The sequence below is a fragment of the Poecilia reticulata genome, chromosome 10, assembly GCF_904066995.2.
Source record: "Poecilia reticulata chromosome 10, P_reticulata-male-v2, whole genome shotgun sequence".
NCBI classification, from domain to species: domain Eukaryota; kingdom Metazoa; phylum Chordata; class Actinopteri; order Cyprinodontiformes; family Poeciliidae; genus Poecilia; species Poecilia reticulata.
This window is the reverse complement of record NC_088839.1, coordinates 20,031,803-20,044,947: the sequence shown is the minus strand read 5'-3', so window position 1 is coordinate 20,044,947 and position 13,145 is coordinate 20,031,803. Positions and strand designations below refer to the sequence as shown.

The window sequence follows — 13,145 nt, the reverse complement described above, 5'->3', positions numbered from 1 at the left end:
AAGCAACTTTAAATAAATAACTATATGAAGATACTCTGTTTAGCCTGAGTCTGAGGAAACAGGATGCAGACACTGTGGTTTAACGGGCAGCCTCAACAGTTCCTTACAAGATTATGGAAACACACACACTCTGCATGATTGAGATAAATGGTTAGGAGCTTTCAGCAAGAAAACAAATGAGTGCTGTTGTGACCACGGTGACAGAAGATAAGACAAAACTTTATTATATGTTCAATTTAAACAGTTAACTCGTGCACTTTTAAATTCTCTGCTGGGATAATACAGTCAAGTTTAATAATTGATGTTTTCAAGCTTTTTATTTCTCTTAATTATGATTTTCTGCTTACAGTTAATTAAAACATGACATTTATGATCAGAATATTACATCACCCTAATAAAAAAAACTATTTTGACAAATGAGCTTCTTCAGAAAGTATATTTTTTATTAACTGAATTTGGCTGTTAAAGCAGTGTTCAATACAAGTCCCTCCAGAGCAACGCTAATTACAGTTATTGTTAGTCAGGCAAAAAAAAAAAGAGAAGTGGCTGTCTGAGTCAGCTTTGTATTTCCATAAGTTTGATCACCAGGCTTCTGGTTTTGGGCCCTGTATTGTTTGCACCAGCAGCGGTCCATCACAAAAGGATTCAATATTGGACGTTTGGAGTCCTAAACTCTCTGTTAAACATCATGTGCATTTGGAGCAGATGGTAAATTAAAATCTGTTTGTTTGGATGACAGATGAGCCATAACTTTGTGTTTTTCCTGGTGGGATTCTCAGATAGAGGGAGTTTATGAATCAGTCTTTGTGTATTTGAGTATTATAGCGCTTCATGGCCTCCGGTCAGCTTATGGAAGAGCTCCTCATTGAGCGTGTCGCTCTTCTCACGGCTGCGCGTTGACATGAAAATGTAGCCTCCAATGAACTCGTGAACAATTTTACAGTCGGCCGTCACGCAACCAAAGGCGATGTTCACGTTCCCTTCAAACTCGATGGCCATCTGGACAAAAGGTGACAGGAGGAGGCAGTAGTTGGAGAAAGTGATCAGGTTTTTGGAAAACGACAAAAAATGCAATTAAAATATTTTTAGTCAATCACTGCATAATTTTAAAACATTTCAGCGCGACCTTATGCAATCTTGGGCATCTAAGTCATGAAACACCTGAAGGTAACTGGAATTTTAAAATTTGAGCTGCTATAGCAGCATGTGTTCTGACCTGTTTTATGTCCCAGTTTACGTTCCACTGCTTCATGTTGTTGTAGCGCCAAGTCTTCACCACGTCACCCACCCCCAGGTCGATACGGATCAGGCGGTTCGGGGCGATGCCCAGCACCTCGTCTTTTCTGCTACCCTTAAACCTGTTGGCCAGAAAACATTTATATTAATAAACCTCATACAAAGCTCCTACAACACTGTTTCACACATTATTTTGTACTTCTAGGCCTATCTTTGGTCATGGTTTTGTCATGCTTATTGTCATTCATCACTATTTTAGCTCAGTTATGTGTAAGGAGATGGAGGAGGTGGTCATCAGTGGCAATACTTTCAACATAAAGAGCTTTGTTTGACTAGGAATTATAACTTCCTCCTTACTTGGTGCATATCAATCTTAGGGGAACTTTAATTATGGTGCTATTTATTATAAATATAAAAATAACAGTCAGCAACACCAGTGGAACAACTGCCAAGTAATTTACATTTTGTTGCACATAGTGCCATAATTATCTCATAAAACTACCATGTCTTGACAAAAATCAGAAACTTTTTTTACACACAACCCCACACAGTTTTAACCATGGCTCATTGCACAACTACTTTTCTAAATTCCTGTAGCAGCCAGTTGTACTGCAGGACTAACACTAGCCTATACATGAACAGAAACAAAAGGTAGGGATTCAGTTGTTATTTCAACTTCCTTGCCTGTTTGCTATTATAATCAGAAAGTGCTACTGCCACCTTCTGATTTTTCAGGGATTTTGGGGCCCCAAAATCCACTCTCCTGTGTTCTGCAGCATCAAATTTATTTAAACCTTACCTGACAACCACATACGAGAGTCCAAAATCAGGCAGAGCCTGCCAGATCTGCAGGAAGCGCATCAGTGCATCTGTCAGAGAGAGCTGAGCTACGTTCTGGTAGGCGTCCAGGATACGAGGGGTCAGCTGGCGGAGCAGGCACAGGCAAACCTCTTAGATATAATTACGTTTTAAAATTAAAGACAAGTTCCTTAGCTCTACAGTACTAACATCAATCCTTTAATGAAAAATACATTTATGCTTTTTGACACACACATTCAGATAAAAGGCGACCCATGTTTCCTTTAACAGGTTAGGATAATTCTATGGGCTACACAAAACATGTTCATTACGTTTTTTTTGCACAAAATCATTCTTAAATAATGAGATTTTTGCTGACTCAATTCTGCCTATTTTGAGCTCCTTTCAGAATGAGATGTTTTAGATCCTCTGTTCACTTTAAATGCATAAAACCAGTTGACCAAAGGCCCTGAAGCTCCACTTGGGTTGCAACGTGACGAGCTGGGCTTTGCTGGTGTTGCTTGGCAACGGCACAGTGCCCGTAGGTTGAGACTTAACAATTGGGAAGTTTTTGAAACTGCTCATTTTCCAGACACCATTAACTTATTGCCAAAAAAATGGCTGGCTGGTTTTCTCTAAGTGCTTAGGCTGGTTCTAGAAGCAGTAGAGACCCAAATGGAAGTATATAAATGTGCAAAATTTGAATTCTGCATAATAGGTTCCATTTAAAACCAGATTAATAAATACTGTCGTGTATTTTGGCTTTGCAGAGGTGCAAATACTCTTTCTTCCTCTACCTGTTTGGGCTTGTATTTCTTATGGTAGCGTGGTGACACCAAACTGTGAGTGTTTATGCTTTCGTCGCTGGCGGCTGAGTTATTGCTGGAGCCGGAGTTGGTCTTTTGCATGGCCAGGAATGAACGGATGCTCTGGATCTCACTCTGGAAGCTGCTGTCTGCCAGGCTTTTGCCTTTGGAGGCCAGCCGGCATCCGGCCATCCACTGAGCGTACTGCTGCTCCTGCAAAACACGAACCACAGGCAGAAGGAAAGGGGGTTAGACAGGTGTGCCTGTGGGCGCAACCGAGTGGGCGAGACAGAGATAAGTAGACAGAATGCTGCGCACGACAGAACGATGGCACTGACATTTTCACAGCGCAGATAGACCTCGTTCATGCCTTCAGGTGCAGGGATCAGCAGTCTGATAAGAAACTTCTGCGCTGCAACGTTGACGTCGGGAGCCACCTCACAGCCTAAGAGCAGGAAAGCAAAGTAGGACGTCGAGAGCTGATAATTAGGGGTTAGCTGTTGAAAAGCTGAATTATGAACACCAGTTTCACTGACAAGCAATCTTTCAAAAGGGGGAAACATCGGTTTAAAGAAGAACCCCTTTTCATCTATCAAATTGTTTATGTTTAATCATTCGATGAAATAAAACAACTTTTTCTTTCAAATTAAAATTTGTTCTCTGTACCTTTAAGGTTAATCTGTTGAATAGGCTCTCCGATGCTCTCCTCTTTGCTCTTGAAGTAGGAGATGGACGTATCCTGGAATTTGAACCAGTACTGCTTGTATCCCTTCAGCGTGAGCCTCTTGGGCCTGAAATGCAGAGTTGCATCGCTTGGTTTCATCAAAAATATTTTCTACAAGTCATATGAGAATCAGTTTTCAAATCTGACCTGAATATCTTCAAGTAGTCGTTGAGTTCTGGTGCTGTCATGTTTTCCTGAATAGAAGTTCAGAAAAGATGACTCTCTGCTCCTCTTGTTAAATTACCTACGATATGTTTTTCCCCCCTAATATCATTATTACTACAATCAATCAAAATAAAACCTAAGTGAATAAAACATTTCAGTTGCTCAAAGGTGGAACTTCATTTAGTATCAGCGATTAAGAATTAAAATCCAAGCTACCAGCAGGTCTGAGGCGGAGCTGCTATCTCCCTCCATCTTGACCTCCAGGGACTGAAGGGCCGACTCCAGGTCGTCCAGGGCCGCGTTGGAGCTCATCATCTGGGGCTCTGACGAGGCCACCTTATTGATGTGGTACTAAATGATTTTACATGTAAGAGAGGAAAGAAAAAGATGTAAGTGTCTCCCTCTTAAAGAAGCTGTTAGCTTGCAGGTTTACTGTATCTGCAAGGAAGCTTTTTAAATTACTCAAATACCCACAAGTATAAACAGCAGCTTCTGATGCGTTGGTTTTATAAAAATCAAAAACCTGAAATAAGTGTAAAATGGAGTCCACTTCATAATTCTGTAGATTTCACTGGAACAACCAGGAATTATTGTCCTATTTGGTCTCACATCTTTTTATAGTTCTTTCAACCTCTCCTAAGGTCCTGCCACATCCTTTCAAATCATTTCAGGCCTGAACTTGGACTAGCCCATTGCAATCTCTTGAGTCGTTTCCTTTTTTCTGCTATTCTTCTCTAGATGTGTTGCTGTGTTTGGATCATTTCCCTGATGAATGATCCAGTTTTGATTCTAGACACATTTGTGCACAGAAACGTTCACGGTAGACTCAGTGAATGAGTCCTTTCGCATTCAAACAAGCCCAAATTACCATAACTCCACCGCCGTGCTCGACAGTTGGCATGAGACGTTTGGCGTTTTGTACATGTTGAATTTATCATTTTGCTGCCTTTTAAGGCATTCTGAGTTTATTCCGCTAATACTTGTGTGGCTTAAATGTTTGGACTTCAGTCTTTGATACAGTTGTGGGTTCAACTGATAGTTTTTCTCTCTCAAAAAGCTTTAAAATATAGGTCTATCTTCTTTGACATTTAAAGCTTTCATGAGAAAATGATCCACTTCCCTCAGAGAGTTACACAGATCCCCGTTCATCAGCAGGAGCAGCATTTTTTTTTTTTATCTTACCTGCAGCGCTCCAAAAAGCATCATCTCCTCCTCGGTGCAGTCAATGTCTTCCAGCAGGATGGCCCAGCGAGCCTGCTCATATAGCTGGGTGAGACGCACAACATCGTACTGCCAGGGTGAAGATTGAGGTGATGGATGAGTTAAAGGCGTTCAGCACATTACCAGTCCCACACACAATGATTGCACTAAAACAGCACACACAAACCTTGGGTTCTATGTCGTAGAAAGAGTAATACTTGAAGCGAAGCCACAGCCGGTCATTTTCTTGGATGCTTTGCTGCATGAGACAACGTGACGAATCCAACCACCTGAGGGGGGGAAACCACAGAGCCTGCATGGGTTTGTGTTTTTATGAGTCAATATATACAATAATGTTTGTGTTTGCATTAAATTAATTTCAGAGTTAAATAAAGTTTGTTGTAAAAAAACAAGAAAAAGGGCCCAGAATACAATATTTTTATTTTTTTAAATTGTCATTGTTTTCCTTGTAAACTCTTCAATCAGTTAACGTAGAAATAAAACGAAGGATAAAGAGACAAAAAAGTAAAAAGATACAAAATGTTTTTTCTTTTTCTTTGTTTTTAACTAAAAAGACTATTGCACCTGAAAGCTGTTCAAGTAATCCCAAAATCCTCTAAATACACAGGCACATCTCAATAAATTTAAATATTGCTAAAAAATTAATCTTCTAATCATCTTCAGACAGCACTTACAGTCTCAACGTGGTTCTCACTCTCACTTCAACAGTCAGGAGAAAATTAAAATATTTGTGAGTTAAAGTGACAAATGTAATTTAAATGATGAGTAATGATGTTGCAATCATGTCCTCTTGCTGTGGCAGACCAGTGTGTAATTTTAGCAACTTTAAGTGGGAATAGACATCAGCAGTGTCCTAATATGTTCCTCAAACAAACTGCAGTTTATAAAATTAGATCATACAGGAAAATTTGAGGTATTTTCTTCAGATTAGATTGTGTAAATTTTGCAAAAAAACCCAACAAAAAATAGAAGAAAAATAGTTGCTGCGTCTACAAAGCGGAGCTCCTTGGACGATGTTGCCACCTGAACTAGAAGCAGATGTACCTGCCGTGGATGTGAGATTTGTCCACCACACTTGCTGGGCGGTACTGCTTGGCGATGACCTCTGGAGCAGGAGGAGGCTGAGTGACTGACAGCATCTTGTAGACGCCCTCCATCTGCTCTGAGTCAGCGAAATGAGCTGGCATGCCATTATACAGACAGGGCCGGGAAACTGAACAGGAAGTGGGAGTGCACAGACTGCTGTGAGATATTCAGGCTCAAAACGGGAAGTGCAATGTCTTACATGTACATATTTTCAACAAACATTGTGCCTTGTCAATATGCCGTCAGTGTGCATAAAAAAAAAAAAGATGTGGTGGGTGTACCCGAGGAAAGGGGCACCTCGGTCAGGTCGTAGATCTCCTCTGTCAAATCTTTGTCTTTCTTCTTCTTCTTCTCCTCCACAGGTCGGAGGAGGGAGAGCTCCTCAGGATGGCGGATGTCTGTGGGGATCAGGAAAGTGAACAGATGTTTATTAGCTCTATAAAATATCAAACGTGTTTTATATTGAGGAATGTTAGAGCAATCCTTCAGTATCCTATTTCATTAGGTTTAGATTTACTCTTTTATAGTTACCACTGGGATAGTAACGAATCCTTTATATTTGGCTTCTTAAATATAAAGATCAAATGCAATGGCAGATCATAACAAAACCCTAGCCTGCTCTACAGATGGGTAAAGGCAAGAGAAGAGATTCACCATGTAAAAGCACAACTTTATGACAAGGCAGATCTAGGAAATATTAAGGTTAACAATAATAAAAGCTCTTAGATTATGATCAGTTTCTGATGCCAAGAATGTTTTGTTTTCTTGATTAATAGCTATAGCAAAACTATATTATATAAACTCTCCTACTCAAAATCAACCTTCAGCACTGACTATCACTTAATCTTATTAGCTCAATTCTCTTTAAGTATTTCAATAAGTTATGAAATTAAATACCATATAGATCATGCTTCTGATCCACATTTGGGTTGGTCAATTCCTGTGTCCAAAACAATCATAAGTAAACTCCTTCTGACTGGTAATACTTATTTATATAACATTTGTACATTTCCCTACAGTAGAGATGAGTCAAGACTTCAAGCCATTCACTGTCAGAGCAGATATGAAACAGACCCTAACATGGGTATGAACTGGTTGGTGCAAAAAATGTATGTAGTTTGATCGGATGAAGCTAAAACTGAAATGTTTTGACAGGCCTGACCTTTGTTAAGTTTGTAAGAAATGTCTGAGAGCAGGAACTTAGTTGTGAAATCTGGGGGTGGCAGCATCAGGCTGTGTGGGTGTTTTACTACAAGAAGAACAGTTTTCCTTCTCAAAATAAATGTCATTATGAAGAAATTATGTTGTTTTTTGGAAATATTTATCATACATCTGAAGATGTTGGCCAGGAAGTTACAGGTTGGGCACAAATTATACATTATACATTCAAATTAATTAAAAAGTAGCTTAAAGACAAAAATATTCGCATTTTGTCAGTATGATTACAACGTTGCATCCATGACCTCAAATCAGGAGGTCATACTTAAGTAACGTTTCAGTGCCCCAAAGGCTGAGTCATTTTCTGTGTTAAAGGTCAGTTTTTAGATGAGGTCAGTGACTATGTGATCAAAGAAAACTGGTGGATGGAAAAATGTCTATATTCTTCATAAATTTTTTTAAATTATGAAACAAATCTCACCATTCTGGCCAATTTTAGTAGGTGCAATAGTGCTGTACAGTTGAAAAAAACACAGGCTGCTCCAGGTCCCGTAGGGACATCAACAGGAGTCTGTTTTTGGAGTTCATCACTGTAATTAAGTTGTTCATAGATAATATCTGCCCATTCACAGAAACAATAGAGAAACCAGTTTAATTTCAACAAGGAAAGAAGGGCGGCGACCAAGAATGCTATGCTTCAGAATCAACACCTACAGCCACACTCGCAATGTTCATTCATACACCAACTGGTAGTCAGTGTCCAGCTTAATTTATGGTTTTAGTGTCAGTCAGGACAGTCAAAGCCTGAACCCTGTAAGCTTTTTTATTTCCAAGCCAGTTTTGTCATTTCCCTTAAGTTTGTTGCTTTTTAAACCATTTTCAGTCTGCTATCTTTTCTGGGGATTTCTGGTGAGGAAATGAGACCAAGCACTGCTTAAATTAGAATAAATGAAAGCATGAGAAAGACTGAGAAATCCTTTTTTTTTCTTGTAATGAAGAAAGTCAAAGAGCTGCTTGATGAGACTGAGGGAAAACACTCAAATATAACATCAACGCTTTGAGATAAAAATGCAAGAAAGACAAAAAAGGCAGAAAGGAGGGAAGAAAAAAAAACCTACTGAGCATCCTGCAGATTCCCATCACGGTCTGGAAGACGGGGTTGGAGAAGCAGGCCTTAAGCATCACAGTTTTACCATTGGGCAGACCCAGTTTAAGTGGCTTATGCTGCGGCATGAACAGCAGACGGGCGTCAGCATGAATCCCGTATTTCTCCAGAGTCCAAGCTGTCCGCAGGAGCCACCGCTGCTTCTGGTCCCACCACAGCGCATGGTCTGACCAGTCACGCTGCATCTCTGTATAAGACAAGAAGGAAATACCTGGATTAGTTACAGACACTTATGCTTGACTATTTTAATCTCACAACACTTTGGCACTGAATACCCTCAGGCAGACTACGTGTCAACAAACATTACTGCTGTCTTCATACTTGGTATTTATTTCCCAGAGAAAGTATATGTGGCCCTCTGTGTTATTGTGTTTATCCGTTTTTTTCCTTTCTCTTAACTGCCAGCTGTTGCAGCAGATGGACTGGGCCTTTTTCTGCTGGATGTTTCCTCCTGTTGAAGAAACAGAGGCTCCTCTCCCCCTGTGGCAACACATGCTTGCTCAGGAGGAGGGATTGCTGCCGAAGTCAACTACTCTATGCAATCAGACAGGCTTCCTTGGAGAGATAACCTTTCACTAAGTGACATCAAACCATCAGCTGAATATGTCTGTACTGTACTATAAATTGTATGGAATTGAATTATATAACTGAATCTAAGGCCGAATGTACGACATGATTTAATTCTTGTTGGGAGCTTTAGAAAAGCACTCTGACCTCCCTGATATATTTTATTGGGATTTTCTTTGATTAAACAAAAAAAAAAAAGAAAAAAAAGAGCGTTGCATAAGTGTGAAGTGAAAGAAACAAACTCTGTTTCAATTTGCTTTACAAACAAAAATCAGAATTTGTTTTCAACCTCTAGAAATCAGATTTTATTTAAGACTATGCTAGATCCCGTTACTTTCAAGATACAGAAGTGCAATTGTTTTACCTGAGTCAATGACATATGTTTTATTTTATGTCTATGTTTATTGTGACTATCTTTTGTAATTGAGTGTTTTTTCCTTTCTCTTCGTATGAGCCTTGCCCAGATCTCTCTTGTAAAAGAGATCTTCAGATCTCAATGGGACAAGCCTGGCTAAATCAAGGTTATTATTAGTATGATGTCCCTAAACAAAATGCTGTTCAACAAACGTCAGAAGCCTTCAGAAGTTATCTATTAAAACAACCAATCCTGCACATCCCAAGGCATCCCCATTATGAAACACAATGGTAACTGAATCATGTGTGAAATGTGAAATCTTCAGCAAAGTCAGTAAATTTGATCAAAGCTAAAGGGGAGATGAATGGACCTCACTTCAGAGGAATCCTGGAAGAAAACCTTTGGGGAGACTACAAAATATTTCAGATTGGTGTGGAGGTTCACCTTCCAAAAGGACATTCCCGTAGCATGATAATGCCACCACCATGTTTCTCCACTGGAATGGTGTGGAATTGATGGGCAATGTTAGTTGGTTTTTTTTGACTAAGTGATGTATAAAGACAACTTTATTTCAGGATGTCGGAGTCAATACCAAAATAACTTTCAGATTTGTACATTTATCCTTTTCCTTGCACTAAACAATAAAGTTTTGTTTTAGATAATCACATAAAATACCAATAAAATTCCTTAAAATCTAGCACAATGTAGAAAAAAAAAAATTAAATATGAATACATTCGCAAGCCCATAAAATGTTTCTACTGTCGACCCACATGATTGAGAGAGACGGCTGAAAACAGTTTGACTCACGTGTCTTTTCCACCAGCTTGATGATAACCCCTCCAACGTGGAGGTCAGAGGCGACGCTGATAGTGACAGGAGGGGCATCAGGCCCCAGGTCCTCCACTTTGACTGACAGATCCCACGCCGCCATACTCTGAGAGAGACAAGATCAGAGTGTGTGAAGGGAAGGCTGAAAACAGGACTGTTCTCAGGAGAAACACGAACATCGACTAAAATACAGCCTGTGACATCTCCAACAGGATAAAAACCAACATTATGAACACAAATTACACACATAAGATCACTTCTGATAGAGTAAAAATGTTCCCTACTTATTTTTTATTTACATAGAAACAATAAAAATAACTTTACAAGTGCTGCCTAGTGGAAGATAGCCCTTCTCCATGGTCAATATCACCTGATACTGAGTAACATGGACACACAAACATACACTGTGAGTGACATGTCAAGTTTAAATAGCATTTCCTGTTTCGGTCTTAAACTATCACCATGGATGCATACTTCCGCTTTTCAAATGCATGCAGGAGGGGAATGAGAAACCCAACATGGGCTGGGTTGTTCATTCGATGGTGACACAATCACCTCCTGCACACAAATAAAAGCTCATATAAAATTAGATTTTACTTCTGGGTCTAAATGATGTGTACGTTTCAAAATTATAATCTTTTTTACAAGACAACTACAGATTATGGTGGCACTGCGTAAAGATAACATGCTTCAAACTCTCCACTTTTACTCGAAGGCCTAGGCATTTTCGACATTTTTATGTTTAAATAATAAATTATAATTTGTGTCCAATTCATAGAGTCATAAAGAACTTCTTAAATTACCTCTATATCTTTCTATTTCATAAAAAAGCTCAAAATATAAAAACCCAGTGCTGTTTTCTCTGTTCTCATGCTTCCCCCCTACACCCAAACACAGACATCTTGTAAAAGACAGTACCGTCAGTCTCCTCCGTCCACAATTTTAAGAACTGGACCTGGCGGATTCCTCTTGTCTCTGTCAGACAGCTGAAGAAGTTTCCCTGGTCTACTGTGAGAATTTGCACCAGTCTTGCCTCTCTTGGGTAGGGCAGGTTGTGGTGTGTGGTGAAGCCTCTGCCTTTGCTGCTTGTGTCACCCGTGTAAAAAAAAAGAAAAAAAGAAATGAAAATCTTGTTCCTTTTTTTCTTTGTCAGTTTCCGCCAGGCGGAAATGTGAACACCAGTTAACTTCTGACTGACGACCTGTGTTGAATGATACATAATAGGCAACATCTGTGTGTGGTTCACATTTAAAACACTTGTGTGGGTTGTCATGTCAGAAGTTAGTAATTTAAGGCTGTGTGATATTACTCCTTAACTTCAAAAGTCAAGTTTCCTTGATTTGGCTAAATAACAATGTTAATTTAGGTGTTTGCTAAAATTAATAAAATGTTTCACGTAAAACTAAAGAGTGCCTTATTAAGCGCAGCCTAAAACGAATTAAATATCTTCACGGTTTGTCATGTACAGAAATTTAAAAGTGAGTTTTTAAAACACATCTAAAAGATTAATTTCAGATTCACCGATTAAATTTTGAAAACATTTAATCAATGTTTAAATGTTTTCAAAAAGAAAATGTCCAAAATGCCCAAAAAGAATATATTTATATAATATATCACCTTTTATAAACAACTGAGCTTATTGTACTAGCAAATGGAGTACATGTGATTGAACTAAAATTACTCCAAAGTTTATTGCGATGACATTTGTTGTGAATTGGCAATAAATAAAATTTAACTTTCGAACTAAGAAATGAGCCCCACCAATAAAAGATATAAACCACCCCCCCCTCCCCCCAAAAAACAAACCAACAACTAATACAAGTTCAAATCCCCAAAAGTAGATACTAAAACATTCAAAACCTGGGAATTATGTCACCATTTTTATTTCTTTTCATGGATGTTCCCACAATCTGTTAAAATAAAAATGAATAAAACCAGAAAATCTTGGGAGTTTGTCTTTGAATATGGAGGTTCGACATGAAGATTCCTTTGAAATGTTTGAAAAAGAGACAATATTAAACCTCGGAGACAATGTCATCCCCAATGTTATCTCCAATGTTTAAAGTTGTCCAGGATGTTTACGTTGTCCCCAATTTTTTTATTTTATCTCCAGTGCTTAACATTGTCCTTGATGTTTAGGGTCATATGAGGTTAAATTGTCATTGTTATTATGTTTACAGTATCTGGAATGTTTTACTTTATCTCCAATGTTTAACGCAAAAGGAAACTTTTCTGGAGATTTGACATCTGATAAACATTGGCAATAATGTTAAACATCAAGGATATCGTTAAGCATTGTAAAAGAGTCATTAAATTGAGATAAAGGTTAGGAGTAATGATATAGATATTAGAAGCTGTGTAATATTAGTGTAGCTAAATCCTATCATTTCAGGTGCACGATGACCTGCGCAATCCGGTGGACACATTGTGGCCACGCTGCATTTGATAACAGACTGCCATACAACGTATTAATGTGCACAAAAGAGCTTGCGGTGATCTGTGTAGATGTCTGTGTTTAATTTAATTTCAATAAAACCCTGTTTCACCCGTCTGGTACTGTTTAACTCTTACAAATACCTCTGTATTTACAATATTTTTAAAAGATAGGATATTCTCATAAAAGGATTAGTGCAAACATCTGCGATAGCTTTTTATTTTAGACGGATAGTATATTCTGATGAAGGAAGTGGTATTTTTGAGTTTTTGTCGTACATATAAATTGTTCCAATGCTAAACATAACTTCTAAGCTTTCACTTCAGTCTCAAATAATTTTATCCAATGATAATATTTAAAATTAACGCAGCCTGTTATAGTTTTCGGTTGGTAAACATCACGGTAGAAGTTATATATCCGTGTTACGGCAGAAAAATCTGAAGAGGTAACACAGATAGTTAGAACCAGAACACCGTTACATTTAAACGGCCATTGTGTCACCTCAATGTGTAATTTCCGACAGCCGTAAAGCTCACACTGACTTGTGACCGTTAGCTTCGACTGTTCCTTTTTCACTCAACTATGTGATATACAGATAATA

The 13,145-nt window shown here is 38.6% G+C and overlaps 1 protein-coding gene across 1 annotated transcript; it reads right to left on the bottom strand.

Moving 5' to 3' along the window:
- Window positions 1-198: 198 nt before the first annotated feature.
- Window positions 199-11,225, bottom strand: fermt3b (FERM domain containing kindlin 3b). Its single transcript, XM_008420438.3, has 15 exons — window positions 11,029-11,225; window positions 10,090-10,216; window positions 8,313-8,546; window positions 6,318-6,434; window positions 5,995-6,163; window positions 5,117-5,219; window positions 4,912-5,019; window positions 3,946-4,080; window positions 3,712-3,758; window positions 3,507-3,631; window positions 3,179-3,285; window positions 2,832-3,053; window positions 2,036-2,160; window positions 1,217-1,358; window positions 199-999 (listed from the first exon to the last, which is right to left on the bottom strand). The coding sequence occupies exons 2-15, from the start codon at window positions 10,211-10,213 to the stop codon at window positions 820-822; spliced, it is 1,938 nt and encodes a 645-aa protein (XP_008418660.1). The 5' UTR covers window positions 10,214-10,216; window positions 11,029-11,225; the 3' UTR covers window positions 199-819.
- Between the last annotated feature and the right edge of the window lie 1,920 nt (window positions 11,226-13,145).